Raw genomic sequence first — 20,476 nt, forward strand, 5'->3', positions numbered from 1 at the left:
CTGGTTCCTGCCCACCTGCCTCTATTTCCTTCTCTTAAAACCCTCTATCCACCCTCTGCTGAATGTCTTAAAGTACATGGGCCTCACCATGGTTACTTGTGAAAAGAAGGTATAATACCTAATCGGTGATTATATGCACAAGAAAATGTATAATTTAAAAAATCAACACCTACTATTTTTTTAAGCACTCCAACACAAACTAGTGGTGTGATCATAGGCAATTTATTCAATTTTTCTGATCCTGAATTTCCTCATCAGTAAAATAGGCATAATAATACCTACCTTATAGGGTGGCTTGAAGGATTGAAAGACATAATCTATGTGCTTAGCACAGTGCCCATAATAAGGATTGCTCAAGACATGCTTATTTTCATTTAGTAAAAGCTTATCAAGCGCTTACTACATAACCACTCTTCTAGGGACTTTTTCCAAATAGTGAAGCCTTGTAATAACCTTCTGGGTTACGTACTATTATGGCCCTCATTTCACAGATGCAAAGACTGAAGCTGAAACGTTAAGCAACTGGCTCAAGGTCACACTGCCAGTAAATAGAGTAGGGATTAGAACTCCTGCAGTCTGGTGGTCACAGAATTCAAGCTCCTAGCTAAAATGCTTCCCGGCAATATTTTTTGGTTTACAAGAAAACTCTGAAAATTGCAAAGCGCTCTACCATAGTGATTAGCCCCCTACGGCAAAGTGAACTCTTTCTTCATCACTCCCTCGGAGCTGCCCTATCGCTGCTCTCAGAAACAAGCCGGAGGAGCTAAATATCCCGGGGCTGGCAGCTCCTACACCCGCTGCCAGCCAGGCAGAGGAACCCGCTAGCCACACCCCTTCTCCTGGCCCCGCCCCGCCACGTCCCCCAAGCTGGCCCCGCCCCTCGGCCCAGGCGGCGGCAGAGGTAGAGCAGACTCCTTGAGAGCTTCCACGTACACACTCCAGCGCCTCTCCCCGCGGCCTGGCGAGAGCACATCCGGGTCGCTGGAGCAGGTGCCTCAGGCCCCGCCCCGCCAGCGCTTGTCCCGACTTCCGGCCATCTCAGGCCTTTTCCGCTTGTTCTCTACCGGCTCTGTCTCTGCTTCCCGGGTCGTTCTCGGCTCTAGGCCCCAGCCCTTCAGCACCCCTTCCCCGCACCGAGCGACTCGCTCCTCATCCCAAATCTCTCCGAGGCTCCGAGCAACTCTGCGGTGCGTCTTCGCGGTGCGGCTCGGGCCGAGGCCTGCCGTGCGCAGTGAGCCCGTGCAGACCTGACCCCGCGTCTCCCCGCAGCTCCGTTGAGGCCGCCGCCTCGGGATGCCCCGGCCGGGGTCCGCGCAGCGCTGGGCGGCCGCCGCGGGCCGTTGGGGCTGCAGGCTGCTCGCGCTGCTGCTGCTGCTGTTGCTGGTGCCAGGGCCCGGTGGCGCCTCTGAGATCACCTTCGAGCTCCCCGACAATGCCAAGCAGTGTTTCTACGAGGACATCACGCAGGGCACCAAGTGCACCCTCGAGTTCCAGGTACTACGGGCTCAGGCAGGCCCGGGCCCCAGCTCGCGGTTCCAGGGTCGGGTCCGCAGCGTACTAGGTGCCCCCCTCCTGTCTGTGTGTGTTTATTCTTTACCTAGTTTAAGAAACACCTCTAGGTAGCTGATGCGGGGCATTTGGCTTTCCTCTCCGAAACTTTGCGCAAGCAAGAGACATTTAAGACCAGATATTAGGATATGTGAATTCCAGAAATGCTTCCTGTGACTGTGACTTTTCCTTCCATTTCCTTTAGTTTAAGGCCTTTTGAACTTTCTTCCTTAGAAGAGTCTCCTTTAAAAAAAAAAGTTACTTGCGTTCTATCATGCCCAACGTCAGACTCCCACTCTCTAATCTACACCTCCTCTTCAATCAGATTTGAAGTGCTGCCAGTATCTAACGCCATTGCTTTTCAGGTTTTCCATCGATATTAGGACTATTGGTTAATTCCTTATCATTGGAAGAGCTCCATTCCGGACTAGATGACCATCTGCTAAGAGTGCTGTGGAAGGAATTGCTGTGATAAATAAGAGGCCCCTTCTCATCTTGAGGATTATATAAAAATGTTTATTAAAGAGAATGCAATTTCTTAAATTGGTTAAAACAATCTTTACTGTGTTTCTTTTTTTGTTGGTAGACTTATTTAATATATTTGAACAGCTTTTCAGTACGAGTTGCTGGTGACACAGAAGTGACCAAAACAGATAGGGTCACTGTTAATCATTCTTGATTCCCTACCCATCCTACCCTTCTTTTCTTAATTAGTACCTGCTCATTCATCAAAATTGTGCTTTAAGAGCAGAGACTAGGTCATAAATGGTCTCGTCATTGGAATCTGTGAAGGCTTCCTTTAGGAAGTAATTTGAAGCTGAACTGTGAAGGGTGAGTTGTAAATAGTTGGATAAGGGGGAAAAGGGAATAGCCTTTGCAGGGTCACTGTGGTAACGGTGACTGGGAATTTGAAGACCATAGACAGGTCCAATATAGTTGGAAATAAAAAGACTGAAGAAGGGAGGTCAGCAGGGGCCAGACCGTGTAGTGCCCCACTGTCCGATTTAAGGACTTTAGTTTTTCCTGAGACTATGAGAAGCCATCAGGGTGTTGTAGGCAGTGCAGTGACAAGACCTAAATATTCTTGGTGGCTGTATGGATGAATATTAGCTATGCAGGTAGGGAAGATACTACAGAGAGTTGCAGAATAGATACAGAAGACTGATTAGGAGGCCGTTGTATTGGTCCAGGCTGAGGCTAGGGTGGTAGCAGTGGGGAAGGAGAAAAGTGAAAGGATGGGAGGTATGTAATCTGTACCATCAACAGGACTTGGTGTAGTGAATGAGGGAGAGGAGGCCAAGGATGACCCTTAGGTGGCTTAACTTCATGGGTTAGGACCAGGAGACAGAAAAGGTGATAGCAGGAATTAAGTGTCAGTGAAATTTTTATTTATTTGAATTTAACAATTCTTAACTTCTTATATGTGCAGATGCTGGGCGTGGTGCTGAGAGTACTATCCTACTACTGTTGAGGGCTAAAAAATTAGCATCTATTATGTGGCAGACAGTATACCAAGCATTTCGAGTGTTATTAAGTAACAGGACAACTCAGGACAACTCAACGTGAGATGGGTATAGTTTTTATTCCTTTTTTAACTGATGAAGAAACTGAGGCTTCAATAAGTTAAGACACAAGTCACAAAACTTAGCAGGAAGCAAAATCAGTATGCAGTTCCAGGTTCTTAATTACTTTGTTATACTACCACCTAAAGACAAATGTGGCAGAACTTGACCTCAGGGGGCTTACATGGACACACAGTCATGTAATGTGATGTTCAATGCAATAATAAAAGTACTCAGTAGATATAGCGCTGACTGAAGATGGAGGATCATCAGGGGGAATTTAATTTAGCTGAGGGGCTGGTGTGTGAGCTGAGTCTAGAAGGATAGATAGGAGTTACTCTTCAAAGTGGTAGAGGGGGAGGAACTTCCTTGGCAGATGTGTTATGTTTGTGAGACTTTATTCCAGTAGGCCTGAAAAGTAGCCTGAGTTGGCACTGAAATACACTGAGTAATGGTGTTGCTTTGTAGCTGTGGGTCTGAGGGCTTTAGGGGTAGTTTGTACCAGTTTTTCAGCATCGTTCATTGATAACGGAGATTGATCATTTGTACCTGTTCTCAGTGAGAACCCCGAGAGACTCTCCCATCGAGACTGGTTACACAGTAGAAATATGCTTATGTGACCAGCGGAATAGGAAAAACCCAGCCAAGACACTATTTTGGGCTTCCTGGTTCCAAGGTATTCCTTGCACGCTTGGGTAGTTCCTGATCTGAGAGGGTGTATTTCTGGCCACATCCCTCACAGAGGGAGGACAAAGGAGACCACACCTGACGTCTCCTGACTTCCTGCTGTGAGACAGCTTTTGGCTATGATGTTTTATATTGTATTGTCTTCCTATAATAAACTATAGATTTGTAACTTGTTGTTTTGAGTCTTGTGTTTCTTTAGCAAACAAACCCTGTGTAACTTGTCACAGTTAGTTCGGATGTAGGGCAGAGACTTACTCAGAGAATTTCTGGCATTCTGGTATCTTGGGAACATAGAGTGAGAACGGATGTAAAAGAGGTGCTGAGGCTACCTTGAGAAGGTTGATAACAGGTCTGGATTTTTCTGGAGGCCACAGGAATTATCAAAAGGTTTTAAATGAAGGTTCAGTGGGGGATGGGGAAGGATGGGAAGTTGCCTCCTCAGTAGACATGTAGGGAGGGAGGTGCTGCTGTCAGCAGGTGGCTGCTAAATGTGCCACAAGGCACAGGACAGCACAGCCCCTACACCAAATTATCCAGCCCCTAATTATCGAACTGAGTTTAAAACCCTGGATTAGTGGGAGGAGAGACTGGGTGATGGGAAGACCTTTTAGGGAGTTGTGGCAGTAGTCCTGTCTGGACTGTGGGTTGGGAATGGAAGAGGTGGGGTGAATCTGAGAGAGGCAGTAATATCAAGTGATACCTGTGACTAGTGGACAGGTAGGAACACATAATTTGAGATGATCCTCAGTTTTTCTCTTACAGGACTGGACAGGTTGTAAGGGGTTGCCTTTATCTGATTACTTATTTTAAAGTTTTATAGAAGAAAAGTGGCGTGGTGATCAGTCCTGGTCCTTTTTAGTTTGTATGTACATTTTGATTATTTAGAGTACAGTGGTGAAGTATGAATAATTGGGTATATAAAATGAAGTCATTATTTCACCTAGAGGAGAGGTTGTTGACTTTTGGTGGGGAGGGGTAAATGCCCAATTGCTAAGACACCGTTTTTATGTCAAACGTTTTATCTGTATATTAACATTTGGCTATTTTACAGTTCCCTAAGTGCATAGTTACACTTCATTTAGTTGTCAAAATGATCTTGTAACATAGTTCAGTTACTCTTCAGTGACAGAAGGACACGTAAGTAGCTAATCTAATTTGAAGTCCAAAGTTTGATCTCTCTGTTCTACAAGTCTAGAATGTCAATATTACGCTAACCCAGAGGATTCAAGCTTGAAAACAGAAGCTTGAAAATGCATCTCATGGTGGTTGGAACCCTCAAATCCAATGTCTCTTTCTCATTAAACTTTCTCAGGTTGATACATGCCACCTATGTTTCTTCTGTCTCCTCTCCCTCTTTCTTCCCAGTTTTTCTCACATAAGGAGTCCTTTCTCCTCTTTAATCCTTTTCCCCTCTCCTTTCTTACGCCTGTCCAGTTACCTCAGGAAAAAAACCTCTCCCTCCTCTGTTTATTTGTATAAGCCAAATGGCCCAAATTGTAACAGATTAAGCATAAACCCTTGAAAATAGCTCCAGAATCCTCTTCAGAAGCTTTCACCTACTCCTGGCTTTCCTTTCATATGCTTGCCCTTAAATACTGGCTTTCAAATGAGCAGATTTGTTTGTTTTTGTGCTATTCTGCTTTGGTTTTGATTTAATCACAAGTGTTTAAACAATATAGCTTAATTGTTTGGAAACAAGTTTGTAAATGATGATACATTCTTAGAATAGCCCACATGTCTATTCTGTTCATAATGTAACTCAAAACAAAGTATGTATCAAATTCCATATAAGTGACCTATAAAAGAACTTAAGAACACAGCCTAGTTGTAATTGGGCAGTAAAATGAGTTTAAGCTCTATAATACAAGTATGCATGGGATGTTAGGCTAACGACTGACCTACTTTACTGCTTCACTGTACTATCTGTGTGTGCTTGGATGATGGTAATAGGAAACTAGGTGAGAAAGTTTGGGGAAGGAAAATATGTGGTAGTAAGCTTAAGAGTCAAAGTTGACTATGGCATTGAGCTTCTGCCTCTGCCTCTTACTAGATGAGTAAATCTTGGGTGGATTACTTATCTTTCCTAAATTTCTCAGTTTGTCAAAAAGAGGGGAAAAAAAACTCTCTTATAGGATTGTTGGGAGAATTAAGTGATATAAGAGACCTGCATTAACTAGAACAGTTGTCTGACTAGTTGGTCAGAACCCTCTTTCCCGTCAGGAGGGAATTTGTTCAGTTTATGTAAAGCTTTAGTTGAACTGAAATTTGCCTCTCAAGTTCCATCCACTGGTAGAAATCCAAAAATGTAAAATTGCCTGTGATGGTAAAAAAACAAAAAACGACAACAAAAATCTTAACAGCCATTTTAGCATGAAACCGGGTTAATTTCTCAAACTTGTTAGTTACAGTGATCTTTCCATTTTTTTTTTCTCTTTTGTAGGTGATTACTGGTGGTCACTATGATGTAGATTGTCGAGTAGAAGATCCTGATGGTAATGTGTTATACAAAGAGATGAAGAAACAGTATGATAGTTTTACCTTCACAGCCTCCAAAAATGGGACATACAAATTTTGCTTCAGCAATGAATTTTCTACTTTCACACATAAAACCGTGTATTTTGATCTTCAAGTTGGAGAAGACCCACCTTTGTTTCCTAGTGAGAACCGAGTCAGTGCTCTTACCCAGGTAATAACAAGTCAGCAATATAATGTTTATATGTCCAAAGGGGGAAAAAAAGCATAATTTAACATGCATTAACCACTGATGAATCATGGAATTTTAACATAATCTCTAAGACCTGTCTTAACTCTTATAGTAGATAGGCATTTCACAGAGAACTTCAGGCTTTTTTGAACAGGACCTTTGTTAAGGAATTTTTGAACTTTTAAATATGAAGAAAATAAACATCAAAACATCAGTACCAAAGGAAATTTAAAAGGCTAGACAGTACTCCAGCATTTTGAAGCATTTTCTATAATTCATGGAGGAACATTGCTATCATAAATTAGCAAAATGATGCCTTAATGAATATATTTACTTTTATACCAGTATTTAGTGTTACTCATACTGCTATTACAATAACTTTTGTGTAACTGAAGGTAAAATATTCAAGAGTTATAGTAAGTCAAGTAACAAAGATAGTTAAGGAAGCTAAATTGGGTTTTATTTTGAAGAAGAGCTTAATGAGGGAAAGAGCTAAAGAAATTTAAAGTCATTGAACAAATACTGCTCAGGTGTTAAGAAGGGCTGTTTTCTAGTTCAAATACAGTGTGAGCTTAAGAGTATATCTAAAAGATAATTCACTATCCAAAGGAATTATTTACCACCAACTGTTAAAACCTTAAATTGACACATATTGTTCCCAGGTTCCAGTTAGTCTCTTGGCCAAAGTCATAGAGGCTGATAGAGGCATTTTGGCTGATAAAGGCATTTTGGTGATAGAGGCATTTTTAAGAATGTGTAACATTTACATTTTTTTTACACATTTTTAAGAATGTGTAAGAGCCTTAATTCATAAACCTATTGTAAGCATTAAGATGTATTCAAATGCTCTTAGTTTTAGACACGTTCTCTTTACTGTAGCATCCTGTGTGAATGGCACTGTGCTTTGTAAAAAGATTTTTCTTTGAGGCTATTGTTTATAAATTATTACTTAACCTTCATACATTTTAATTTGTGTAATGAGATAGCTTGCTTTAAAAACCTAAGTAGATAAATGTAAGAAATGAGTGGTAGCAAAGCATTTAGGACCACTTAGCCTCCTATATTTGTATCACATTTTTAATCTTTTCTTAGTTCTGTTTTTCTATTTTCAAAAAGCTAGTAAATCTCTCTTACAATAGGGATACTTATAAAGCAGCTGTTCATACTTCAGAACTGAAATAATTACCAGCTAGTACATGTAGAATAAATGATAGAGTTTCATTAAATCACCATTTTGGGACCATTAATCAATAAAATGATGAATCTAGAGTAGGCAGTGATCACCAGTCACTGCAAAATCATTAGGTGAAAGGCTGATGGGGAACTTTGTAACAGATGAATCTGAAATCACCTAACTCTAATAATCATTCACAAATGGAGACATAACTAGATATTATATGTCTTCTGATAATATGCAATAAGAACATAACATTGTCTGTAAGGTGTTCCCACCCAGACACTATGCCTGAATCTTATCAAGTCTCTGGCTCCAACCATTAGTTTATAAGAAATACAGAGGATAAAAGGTGCAGCATGGGAATAAAATTTAGCAAAATCTAGAAAGTGGGAAGTGCTGTAGGATAGAGGATTCAGTTTCTTCAACAAATAAATGGGAAGGAGAAAAAGAAGGAAGAGAACCTTAAGATTAAAGAAGACTTTAAAAGCATACCAGCTAAATGATTGTGACCTTGTTTGGATTCTGATTTGGAAACAACTTTTGAGACATTTGGGGGAAATTTGAACACTAACTGTATATTTGATAACTTTTAAGGAACTATTAATTACTTTGTGTTACAATACTATTAGAGGTATATTTTTTAAAGTGTTACATTTCAGAAATGTACAAAAGTATAACTGAAATGAGAAAATATGAGCTTTGCTTTAAAGTAATTGGAGTGGGGAGGAAGTTAGATGAGTACAGACGAAACAAGATAGCTATGTTTAATAATTATTACATGGCAATTCATTGTATTGTTCTCTATACCTTTGAATATGTATGAAATTTCTACTTTAGAAGTAGAATTTTTTAAAAAAGGATAACAACACCTTCTCAAAAATTGTATGAATCCATGGAAGTAGTTTTTTAATTTCTGTGATTCAGCAGTACATTGTAACCCATGCCCTGTTGTCAGGCTTCAGGAATTCCTTAAATGTCCTGAATTTGTATCAAATCCTTGTTTTTATGCATACATTTCAGGGGAACAATTCTTAGACCACATCCCATTTTGAAAATATATAGAATGCACAGAAATGCTAGAAGCATCTCTCTACCTCTTATTAAAACATAGACACCATTCATTTTAGCACAGTTTTGCCAGTTTTTCATTCCTAGGGGCCAAACAAAACAAGAAGCAAAAGTGTTTGCGTATTCTAATAGGTAAATTCAATTTGTAGACCTTATAATTGCTCATGCTTTTTAAAAGCACTTTAAAGAAATATTTTTATAACTACTCCTTTCATACTTATTTTGGTAGAACTTTATTAAGTGCTTAAATTATTTTCTGATGTCTGTATTCCTTAATTAAAATTACAACAAACTCATAAAAAATTTTTAATATGTGCTTTGTGATGTAAAATAAGTATAATATAATACAGCATGTGTTTCATCACCAGGATTAGGTTTTTAGCAGCAGAAGGGTATTAAACTCTGGTCTACAACAAAAAATTACACTCTTAACCCTTCTCAAAGCAGATAGTGTAATGTATAAAAAGATCAGGTGTCATTTGATGAAGGCTCACAAACACATTACACAGTGAAAATGAAACTTACGTCCCATAGAGAACTTATATATTGGTGTAGTTGACAGACATGAGGGAGAAGTGGTAAATGTGAAAAAAAAAAGTCCTACTCTGTCCTATCACTTTAATATTCAACTGTTTTTAAAACAGTTGTAATTTTGACTGACTCGATTTTTTTATGCCATATTTGGTTAATTTTTGTATATTTGGACTTTGATTCATATTCTTGGTATTGGTCAAATTTACTGACCTGCTGTGCTCTTCCTCCTAATTCTTCCTCTTTGAGAAACCTGGCCTTGAAATTCTGTAGCTGCCAACCATAACTGGTTAGTTTCTCTTCTGCTGTTAGCTCTGTGTTCCATTTACCAGCTTTCAGGTGCCACAGCTGAGATATTCCAGTTTGGAGCAAGCAGCTGCTTCGTGGGATGTCCAGCCTTCCCAGTTGTCCTAGTGGGAATGAGTAGAAGGGCTGCTTTGCCAGGACCACTGACATTAATGGGTGAATGAATGAATGCCATTTTAATAGAGAACATTAGTCAGATGAGGAATTGAGATCAGATTGAAAGAAAAGATGAATGTGCTGGATGGATTGGACAGAAAGTATTAACATACTAACCGAAAATATTTCCTTTCAGATGGAGTCTGCCTGTGTTTCAATTCACGAAGCTCTGAAATCTGTCATCGACTATCAGACTCATTTCCGTTTGAGAGAAGCTCAAGGCCGAAGCCGAGCGGAGGATCTAAATACAAGAGTGGCCTATTGGTCAGTAGGAGAAGCCATCATTCTTCTGGTGGTTAGCATAGGGCAGGTATTTCTTCTGAAAAGCTTTTTCTCAGATAAAAGAACCACAACAACTCGTGTTGGATCATAACTACGTTTTGAGAATTGATGCACCATTGCCGCTGTAATATTGCTGTCCTCTAATTAATTTTAGGTACCGAAGGACTTAATATTGGCAACATTTTTAAAACCTTACTCATACACTTGTTGGGGTGGATGTACAATGCATATCCCCAAGCTGTGGAAAGGACACCTTTTTTATTTGTAAAGGTAGAAACACTTTGGAACTTACTTTGGGCTCTTCATAAATATTCAACCTAATGATCTACTCTTTCCTTGGTTGTTTATATCTACTCTTCGCACACTAAACTTTGGTATTTTGATTCCTTTTAGCCATTTAAAAGTACTTTTCTTGTAGGTAGTGGATATTTTAAAAACCTTTGATTTAATGTCTACCTGTGTTGTGGAGGAAGAAAATTGCCTTTTAGTTGTTTATAGCAAATAAAGTTTTGTTGTTAAGAAAACGAATTATGATTAACTGTAGCCCAAGCCCTATTCTGCACTGTTTAATTTTGTGGGGAAAAAAATTGCCATAGAAATGTTAGTTAATATTGATATAATTTTAAATTGATCCATCATGGTTTAATTTATTTCTTTTGCTTAGAAAGTGTCATTTTTGTTGTTTGGGTTTATTCTATGATCTATAACCAGATATGTTACTTTTTTCATAAAGATACTCTTACCACATAGAATGTAGTATGTTTCAGTAACATAATAGAGCTTATATAGGCCTTAAAAATCAGACTGTTGTAACAGGTAAAAATAAACGGAGAATAATTTAAGACACTAAGTGGGGGACAAGTGAAATGAGAAAACTTTTACTGAGTTATTGGCACATAACACATTTTTAGTGCTTTTACAAAAAAAAAGGTGATCTGTTTCGTTTTAAACATTTGGATTGGCTAGTTCTTGCTCTTATGTGGCTTTACCATCTTTGAGTTTTTCACATCTTAAATTGACAGTTGTAATATAGTACTGTAAAAGTGCCATACATTTTATCCTGATGGGTGTGATGCACTGAGAAGTTAGTTTCTTTGGTTTCTTCTTTTTTTATTTTTTCTTTTTTTGTTTTTTTTTTTGTCTTGCACATGTAATTTGTACAATCTCTGGTTAGCAGACCTAAGGTGATTTAAAGAATTAGAGTGTTGTGTGTGTGTTTCTTATTTGATAATCTTCATTGATTGTACTGCATTTAGTGAGTATTAAATAGTGCATTTTCTGTACACCGTAGGGTTTAGACTATATTTGTATTCTATAACTTGTATAGATTGAGCTGATTGAAGTAAGATTTTATTCTAGAATAGAATTCCATATATTCTAGAATAGAATACAAGATGATACAAAATTATATGTGTTTAAAGCTTTTATGCTGTTAAAAAAAAAATGCAACGCTTTTTGCCATGCTTCTCTCCCCCACCTAAAAGTGATGAGTGCTGGGCAAGACTCATGTTGTTAGGACTTTGATATGTGGTACCATGGAATACTGATTGGATAGCAGTTCTAGTTGCTTAGCATCACTGACTAGAAGTTAGCTCTTACTTCCAAGCTATCTTAAAATGCATATATAAGAGCAAAATGAATTCAGGTAGTCCTGCTTACTAATTTCAGGTGCTACAGTGTAGCAAGGGATGAACATATTTTCAACCCTTTAATTCTAAAGTTTTTGAAGACCAAATAGCTACTCCTTCAAAAATATTTGTCACTGGATTAAGAACTGAAGTTTAAGATTTTGCAGATTTATCTGTTGGGGTTCTTGTATAGGAGTTGTCCTGCAGTTTTATAAGTGTCCCTCTGTGTTTAGATTTGCAAATCTTAAACGCTAATGTTAGAGTGATTGATAAGCCTGGGTGTATGTTAAATGTCCTTTACTGGTTGCCTTTATGCTCTGTTGTGTTCAGATAGTTACACCGTAATTAAGTGAAGTCAGGTATCATCAGTGTGCCGAGTTTGGCATAGATAATGCAGTTATTTAATCTGTGCCTATCAAAACTTCATGATGTTAGACTATTACCACAAATAAGTTGTGGTGAAACTATTGAGATGTATTAAAAGTTTTGAAATCACCACTGTTACCTGTTATAGAAAATAATACCAGCTTAGTTTAGTCTGTTTGTAGCTGGTTAAAGTTTGATGGCTGTCTATACTAAACTAGATATGTATATAAAAGTTAGAAAATACATATCTATCCAGACATGAATATTAAGTAAGAACTTTATTTTCTTCCTTCTACCATATAGTTTGTAGCTCATCTCTTTTCTTTAAGCCTTTCATAACTTGTTGCAACAGTTTGAAATTTCCCAAGTATTTATGTTTGGACGTATGGCTCAGAATACATATTTAAACATCATTAACTGTATATATTTTTAAAGTAGAACAGATAATGGAAAGGGACTTGATATACAAGTTTGTACTAAAATTTCAACTGTGTGAAGATACATTTTAAGATATTACTTTGCTAATAATCTAAACATTCTTTTTTTATTAAACAAATAGTTTGGGGTTCACAACTTTCATCCTGGCTTGATGATAATCAACTTTGAAAACAGTGAACTGAAAAGCAGTTTTATTCTTTGAAAGATTTCATTTAAATCTCTGTACTATCCACTTTTGCTTCAGTTTGTAAATGTGTAACGTTTATGGTTAAATATGACATAGCAGACCCTATGACTATTGTTTTCAGAAATTAAACAAATTGGTATATAAATAATTCAAAGGGGCTTTTCATTTACTTTTGAAAAGAAAAAGAAATTTCTCTAAACATGTTGGTTCTGCAGGATTGCACCAATCAATTCTTGTAGAATAAAAAAATCTTTCAACGAACTGACCTCACTTGTTTCTGTCAGGATTTAAATTTTTTTAAAGCTCCTTATCGACTTGCAGCTGGGAGTACAGTTTTGTAGCAAAAGAGTGATAATTTATTTGATATTTCGTTGAAACATCTTAGGGACTGACCAAGAAAGTTAAAGAACAGAAGTAACAACCTCTAAACCACCTCACTTCTAACCTTCTTTTTGGATTTCTTACTGAAAGTTTGGGTGAATGTGAGTTAAGCCTTCAGTTCCCTAAAAAGCTCTGAATTTTTAGGTAAATGAACCTTAGATTGTATAATGCCAAGTTTTCTCAGTTTTTCCCCCTTTATAAGATGTTATTCGGGGCATTCTGGTTCCTATACACAACCCTACAAAAGCAGCAAAGAAATAACAGTAATATAGGTTAACATTTATTGAATGCTTTCCTCGTGCTAGGTGCTGTGCCTAGTATTTTATTTGTATTGTCACGTTTCAGCTTTGCAGTAATCCTATGAACTAAGGATATATATTCTTAAGATCTTTATTGTGGTTATGGTTCCTGTGCAGTAAACTACACATATTTTAGATCTACAGTTTGATGAGTTTTGATAGATGTATATGAACTAAGGATATTATTCCCATCTTACAGATGAGAAAACGGAGGTGTAGAGAGGTTGTTAAGAATCCTGCCTATATCACAATTAGTAATTAGCAAAGTGTGAACATGAACCATGCCAGTCTGGCTCCAGATCCCTCTTTCTCAACCACTATGCAATACTACCTTACAAACATTAATTAAGGATAGGTCTCTGAAGGGTTAGCAATCTTGATTTCAGTATAGCTCAATAGCTGTTCAGTGTTTGGTTTTGGAATCAGCCAAGTTCAGATCATGGTAGTGTGACCTCCCACAAATGATTTTATTAACTCTGTACATTTCTGCTTCACTTATTACTAAGGTAATACCTACTATAATGAGAATATAATGAGATGTTTATAAACACTTAGGGTTAGTGCCTATCATATATAAGCCCTTAATAAATAATAGCTATATTTTTTATCATCAGCCCAGTTTTAGTCTCTTGATCTTTCTTTAGTTCCTCAAGTTCTTACTGTAGCCTCTATATGGCTCTTAAATGATATGTAGCACGAATATGAAAGTCTATCGTGTACATAATAGCCTGCCAGAAGTTTCAAAAATTAATAAGATAATCTGACCTCCAGGAACATAGTAGTTGTAGGATGGCTATAAATGCAACTAATGTTAAGTAAGTAATGAAGCAGAATGGACTTGAAGTTTCCAAGACCGAGTTCTAGAGGAGGAAAGACGTATGTAGATCAAAAGACTTACTCGTCAAGGAGTTTTCTTTGTCATCTCCTGGGTGGGGAGGGGTGCATTTTGTCTAGTTAGGCCAGCGGTTGAGTGGATTAATCTGATTCAGGGATGTGGACGTGAATTTTTTGTTACAGATCAAAAACCATTCTTTAACTGTTACTAGTAAAGGTGCTGTTTGATCTGCTGAATAACTTCTCTATCTCAGTTGCTTCCAAATTGTGGAGGAAAATATGGGGATGTTATCCACCAAGTATGCTGTTTTTCAGTCTGCTTTCTCCATTTTATCCACAAGGTAGCATCATTAGGAATGATTACAATCCTTGCTGAAGTCAACATTTATTAGAGGTAACACTGGTCTGGCTTGATTTGTTTTTAGTGCTGGTGATTACTAGTGACTACCACTACCTTAAAAAGAAAAGGCAACACGAGAATTTGAGAAGTAATGGTTCAAAGAGTAAAATCTACCCGTAAGCCACTATCCATTTTGATGTATTTCAGGTATTTTTTTATAGATAGAGATGTATATTTTTAAAGAATTGGTATTGTCTATAACAAATTTTTAAACTTTTAGAAATTGTGAAATTTGTCATAATATAGAAGAGGGTATTAAACACGTACAATTTAAAAAGAAAATTATAAAGCACATACTCATAATAATTAATGCTCAGGTTAAGAAATGCAATATTGCCAGCACCATAAAAAGATCCTATGTATCTTTTCCAGATCACATTCCTGAATTTCCTCCCTAGAGATAACTAATGTTTTTCTTGTAATGAAAATATTGTTTTCTTTTTCTTTTTACCAGTTATGTATGCTAGTTCTTCTCAAACTACTTTTGAAAAAATTTCCAAGTTATCACAAACTCACAATACAAACGTATAAATACAAAATCATGCTTGAATGCTTTGGTAATACTGAATTGCTACCAGCCTTTCTAAATGCTTACTTTCTCTGCATGCTTCCTCTCACTTTAAGTGCTTCTCTCTTCATCAGCCAAAAACAGTTCAGTATGGTCACTGGACCACACTCTGAATGGTACTGATGTCTCCTTTCCTGAAAAATGTCTAAAAAAATCAGGCAAAAGTAAACTTTAATAAATAAAGTTTAATGGAGTATTAAATTCTGTTTAATAAATTAGATGTTACATGTCTTCTTTCGTGACTTTGTTTTGCTACATCATCCGTGTTGATGCATCTGGCTGTAATTTTCATTACCGTGTGGTAGTCCATCATATAAATACATCAGAGTTATGTGTCTGCTCTACTGTGATGGAGTTTTGCTGTTACAAACAAAGCCACTATGAATATTTCTGTATATTATGTTCTGTTACACATGTGTATCATCCCTTGAGAATACATCTAGGAGTGGAATTGTTGGCTTACAGAGTATGTGTGTTTTCATCTTTACTAGGTGCACCTAGCTTTCCTAAAGCAATTGTCTGAATCAGTGCTTTCACCAGTAGCAATAGAAAGTTCCATATTTGATGTTGTGAGACTTTAAAACTTTTGAAAATCTCCTGGGTTTATAATGTTGTAAAGGCAGCACTTAAGAATTTCAGAAATAATGATTCAGAGAATAAAATCCACCTGTAATTCCATTATCCATTTTGATATATCTCAGTTATTTTCATAGATATATGTGTATATTTTTTAAAGAAATGGGTATTATACCTCATTGTTGCTTAATTTGAATTTCTATGAAGTTAATTGTTTTTTCTCACAGGTTTAATTACCACTTGGATTTCCTCTTTGTGAAGTCCCTGTTCAGATGTTTTTCCCATTTTAAGAAATTGGATGTTTTGGTTAACAGGATTCCTTCACATATTCAGAAGACTGATCCTTTGGTTTTAAGTGTTTGGATATCTTCTCACAGTTTCTGTTTGTTTTCTGCCCCTAGTGAAGTATATCAGTCTTTTCCCATATTGTTGGCATTTTTATGTCTTATTTGAGAAATACCTCTCTATCCTGAGATCATAAATATCTTCTCCTGTACCATGTTCAAAAATATGTATAATTTTATTTTCTACTTGAATTGAGTTCTATGTATGGGATAAGGTAGGTAACCAGGTTTTTTGTTTTTTGTTTTTTTTTCTTGAACACATTTCTTTCTCTTTTGATTTGCCATGCCAATTCTGTGATCTATTAAATGCCCATATTTACCTGAGTCTTATTTCTGTTCTATTCCATTGATCAGTTTGTTTATACACCAGTAACAAACTATCTTAATTACTAAAGCTTTAAAAATTATTGATATTTAGTAAAACAGATGTTTATAATTTGTTCTTCAAGATTTTGTCTGCCATCTGTCCCTTGCATTTTATATAAAGTTTAGATTTAGTACAAGTTTCAACAAGACAAAATAAATCTGCTAGGATTTTGACTGGAGTAGTATTTAATGTGTCAAGACTTTCTTCTTTTATAATATTGCAATTTCCATTGAATGAACCTATCTTTTTCATTGCTAGGGCCTTCCTTAGATCTTTTGATAAAGTTTTATAATTTTATTCATAGAAGTATTCCATATGTTTTTGTTATGTTAATCTTGTTTTCTTTATATTTTTTGATGCTATTTAATTTTTTTGTTGTTGCTGGTGCATGGAAATACAACTTTTAAATTGATTTTTCTATTCAGCATCTTTGCTAAATTCTCTTGTCAATTCTCGTAATTTATCTGTAGATTCTTTGGACTTTTTGTGTGTACAGTTGTCTCATCTGCAAGTCAGGACACTTTTGTCTTTTTGTTCCTCACACCTTTTCTTTGTTTTTCTTGTCTAATTACAATTGACAGGGACCTCCAGTACAATGTTGAATAGAAGTCATAATAGGCATTCTTGTTTTGTTCTTGTTCTCTAGAAATGCTTTCAAGGTATCCTGTAAACAGTTTATGATTTTTTAATTAAATTTAGAAATTTCCCTTCTATTCTTAGTTTGCCAAGAGGTTTTTTTTTTAATAATCATAAGTGATGTCAGAGTTTATCAAAAGCTTTTTCTGTATTTATTGAGAAAAATAATTGTTTTGCCATCTTTATTCTCTTAATGTGGTCAGTTATGAGGACTGATCTTCTGTTGTTAAACCAACCTTTTTCTGATTTGTTTGTTTTTAATGGCTAGATTTGGTTTGTTTCAAGATCTTTGCTCAATATCAAGATTATACATCCTTATAAAATGAGTTGGAGAGAGGCTTTCTTTCCCTAGTTTCAGGACGAGCTTCTACAAGATTTACATTACTTCTTCCTTAAATCTTTTATTACAAATCTTAGGTGAAGTATGTTTGGTTGGGATCTGGTGTGGTCTTTGTGAGATACTGATTCATTTTTTTTATTATTAATGAGAGTATTTCCTCTTATGGAATATTTCCGAGAATCTGTCCATGTCATCTACATTTTCAAATTTATTAGCACAGTGTTATTCCAATCCGTTTTTTTAATAATATGTCAGATTTGTACTGTCATCCTCTTCATTCCTGATACTGTTATTTATAGTTACAAATTTATACTATTTATTATATAAGATATTTATATCTTCTTTTTTACTTGTCCGGTCTTAGCAGAGACTCATCACTTATACTGTTTTTTTCAGAAAGTCAGTATTTTTTCCTTCCAGTTTTACTGAGATATAATTGACATATAGCACTGTGTAAGTTTAAGGTGTACAGTAGAACATTTGACTTACGTACATCATGAAGTGATTACTACAGTAATTTTAGTCAATATACATCATCATATAGATAATAAAAGAAAAACTTTTATCTATTTTTTCCTTGTGATGAGAACTCGAGTTCTTACAACAGTCTTAACAACTTTCATATATAACATATAGCAGTGTACATATAGCAGTGTCAGTTCTCCTAATCATTTTGTATATTACATTCCTAGTACTTATACAACTGAAAATTTGTACCTTTTGACTACGTTCATCTAGGTCCCCCTTCCTCACCCCTACCTCTGGTAACTACAAATCTGATCTTTTTTTCTATGCGGTTGTTTGGTTGGTTGGTTTTTTAAGAGAATTGACCTACGGCACTATGCTAGTTCCCGGTGTACAGCATAGTGATTCGGTGTTTCCATACATTACAAAATGGTCACTATGGTAAGTCTTGATACCATCTGTCACCACACAGACTATATTCTTCATGTTGTACGTTTCATCCCTATGACATTTATTTTGTACAGAAGTTTGTACCTCCTAGTTTCCCTCACATATTTCACTCATCCCCCACCTCTTTCCCCTCTGGCAACCACCTGTTTGTTCCCTGGATCTATGACTTTGTTTCTGTTTTGTTATGTATGTTCATTTGTTTTTTAGATTCCACATATAAGTGAAATCATATAGTATTTTCTTTCTCTTACTTATTTCACTTAGCATAATACCCTCTAGGTATTTCTATATTCTTGTAATGGATATTTAGCTCAGATCTGTTGTAACATATATTTAAAACTACAGATTTCTCTCTTACTGTTCTTTAGATCAATGTTAATTTTCTATGCTATGTAACAAATTACCACAAATGTACCAGTTTAAAACGTATATATTATCTCACGATATCTACAGGTTAAGAGTCTTGGCACAGCTTAGCTGGGTCCTGTGTTCAGGGTCTCACAGGGCTGCAATCAAGTAGTCACTTGGACTGCCTTCTTACCTGGAACTTGGGGGGCCTCTTCCAAACTCATCAGGTTGTTAGCAAAATTCAGCTGCTTGCAGCTGTAGAACTGAGGCCTTTAGCCACTTGAGGCTGCTCCTCTCCATAAGCGCTTCACATCATGACTGGTTCTTCAAGGCCAGCAGGAGAAAATAAGTTGCTTTGATTCTCTTCTTTCAGGGAAGGCTTGACAGGATTCACCCGATTATATCAGAGCTTCTTCCCACCCCTGGAATAATCTCCCTTTCAATAAACTCAAGAGTCAACTGAATAAGGACCTTAATAGCATCTTAAAAATCTTTTCACCTTTACCGTATTCTGTTGATAAGAAGTCAATTACAGGTTCTGCCTACACAAACGTATGGGGATGGGGATAGTGAGGTATTTTGGGGCCATCTTAGAATTCTGCCTACCAGGAACCCCATTCTACAAGTCTTGATATCTATTTTAGTTACTCATCAATTTCAAAGAATTTTTTGATTTCATTACTACTTCTGATCTGACCCATAGATATTATTTGGAACTATAATTCTTAATTTCCAAACACATGTATTGAAGTTATCTTTTATTATTGATTTCTAACATAATTGCTTTGTGATCAGATAATATATTTTCTATATAACTTAAATTCTTTGGAATTTTTTGACAATTGCTTTATGACTCTGTTTACCTCCCTCCCTTTATATGTTGTCATATATTTTGTATCTAAAAGTCACTACTGTTGCTTTATATAGCCAGTATTCATTTCCATTTACCCATGTATTTGCCACCTTTTTGCTCTCTGTTCCTTGCTGTGTCTTTGAGCTTCCATAATAATTTTCCTTCTGCCTGAAGAGTACATTTAGAATTTTTGGCTGCAAATTCACTTTGCCCTTTTTTTTTTAAATGTCTTTGTTACTGGGAAAAGGAAAGTAAGAATTACCTTAGTTTTTAGTCACCAGAAAAAAAGATTCTTGATGAGTGACAAAAAAGTGTGATAAGCAAAATTTTTATTAGTGAAATAAAAAAAATAGTGAAAGATAGTACACTCCCAAGAATTGGGAGCGGGCCAATCCAAGAGAGAAAAAATGGCGCCGTTCCTTTGTTTTTTCCTGTTTTTATATCCTGGTTTCATGATTGATTAATTGACTGATTGATTGACAACTCAGGTTCCCTGCATTCTGGTTGATTGACAGCTCAGGTTCCTTGTGTTCTGGATTGTTTCTTTCCCCTTCCTCTCCCCCTGCCCAGTGCTCATTTCTGCCTAAACTACCTAACATCTTTATTTTAGCTTTATTCCTGCAGGAGATTTTTGCTAGGCATAGAATTCTCTTGAAGATACAGTTTTATGGTTTCTTTTTTTAAATTGAAGTACAGTCAGTTACAATGTGTTAATCTCTGGTGTACAGCACGATGTCCTGGTCATATATATACACATACATATATTTGTTTTCATATTCTTTTTCATTAAAGGCTACTACAAGATACTGAATATAGATCCTTGTGCTATACAGAAGATATTTGTTTTTTATTTATCTCATTGTCTTCTGGCTTCCCTTTTGTTACTATGAAGAAATCAGCTATCAATCTTTTGCTTCATTGAAACTAATCAGTCTTTATTCCTTTCTCTGGCTGCTTTCAAGATTTTCCCTTTGT

At 36.5% G+C, this 20,476-nt stretch overlaps 1 protein-coding gene across 1 annotated transcript; it reads left to right on the forward strand.

The window, feature by feature from the left end:
• The first annotated feature begins 938 nt into the window (after positions 1-938).
• On the forward strand, positions 939-12,905 carry TMED7 (transmembrane p24 trafficking protein 7). Its single transcript, XM_006203956.4, has 3 exons — positions 939-1,494; positions 6,238-6,483; positions 9,876-12,905. The coding sequence occupies exons 1-3, from the start codon at positions 1,294-1,296 to the stop codon at positions 10,110-10,112; spliced, it is 684 nt and encodes a 227-aa protein (XP_006204018.1). The 5' UTR covers positions 939-1,293; the 3' UTR covers positions 10,113-12,905.
• Positions 12,906-20,476: the final 7,571 nt, after the last annotated feature.

The sequence above is a fragment of the Vicugna pacos genome, chromosome 3 (assembly GCF_048564905.1).
Source record: "Vicugna pacos chromosome 3, VicPac4, whole genome shotgun sequence".
In the NCBI taxonomy this organism is placed as follows: Eukaryota; Metazoa; Chordata; class Mammalia; order Artiodactyla; family Camelidae; genus Vicugna; species Vicugna pacos.

Excerpts from the sequence above, each read along its gene's own strand:
- TMED7 (XM_006203956.4), top strand. The coding sequence starts at position 1,294 with ATGCCCCGGCCGGGGTCCGCGCAGCGCTGGGCGGCCGCCGCGGGCCGT. Across the intron at positions 1,495-6,237 it reads AGTGCACCCTCGAGTTCCAG|GTGATTACTGGTGGTCACTA; the intron begins GTACTACGGGCT and ends TCTCTTTTGTAG. Across the intron at positions 6,484-9,875 it reads GAGTCAGTGCTCTTACCCAG|ATGGAGTCTGCCTGTGTTTC; the intron begins GTAATAACAAGT and ends ATTTCCTTTCAG.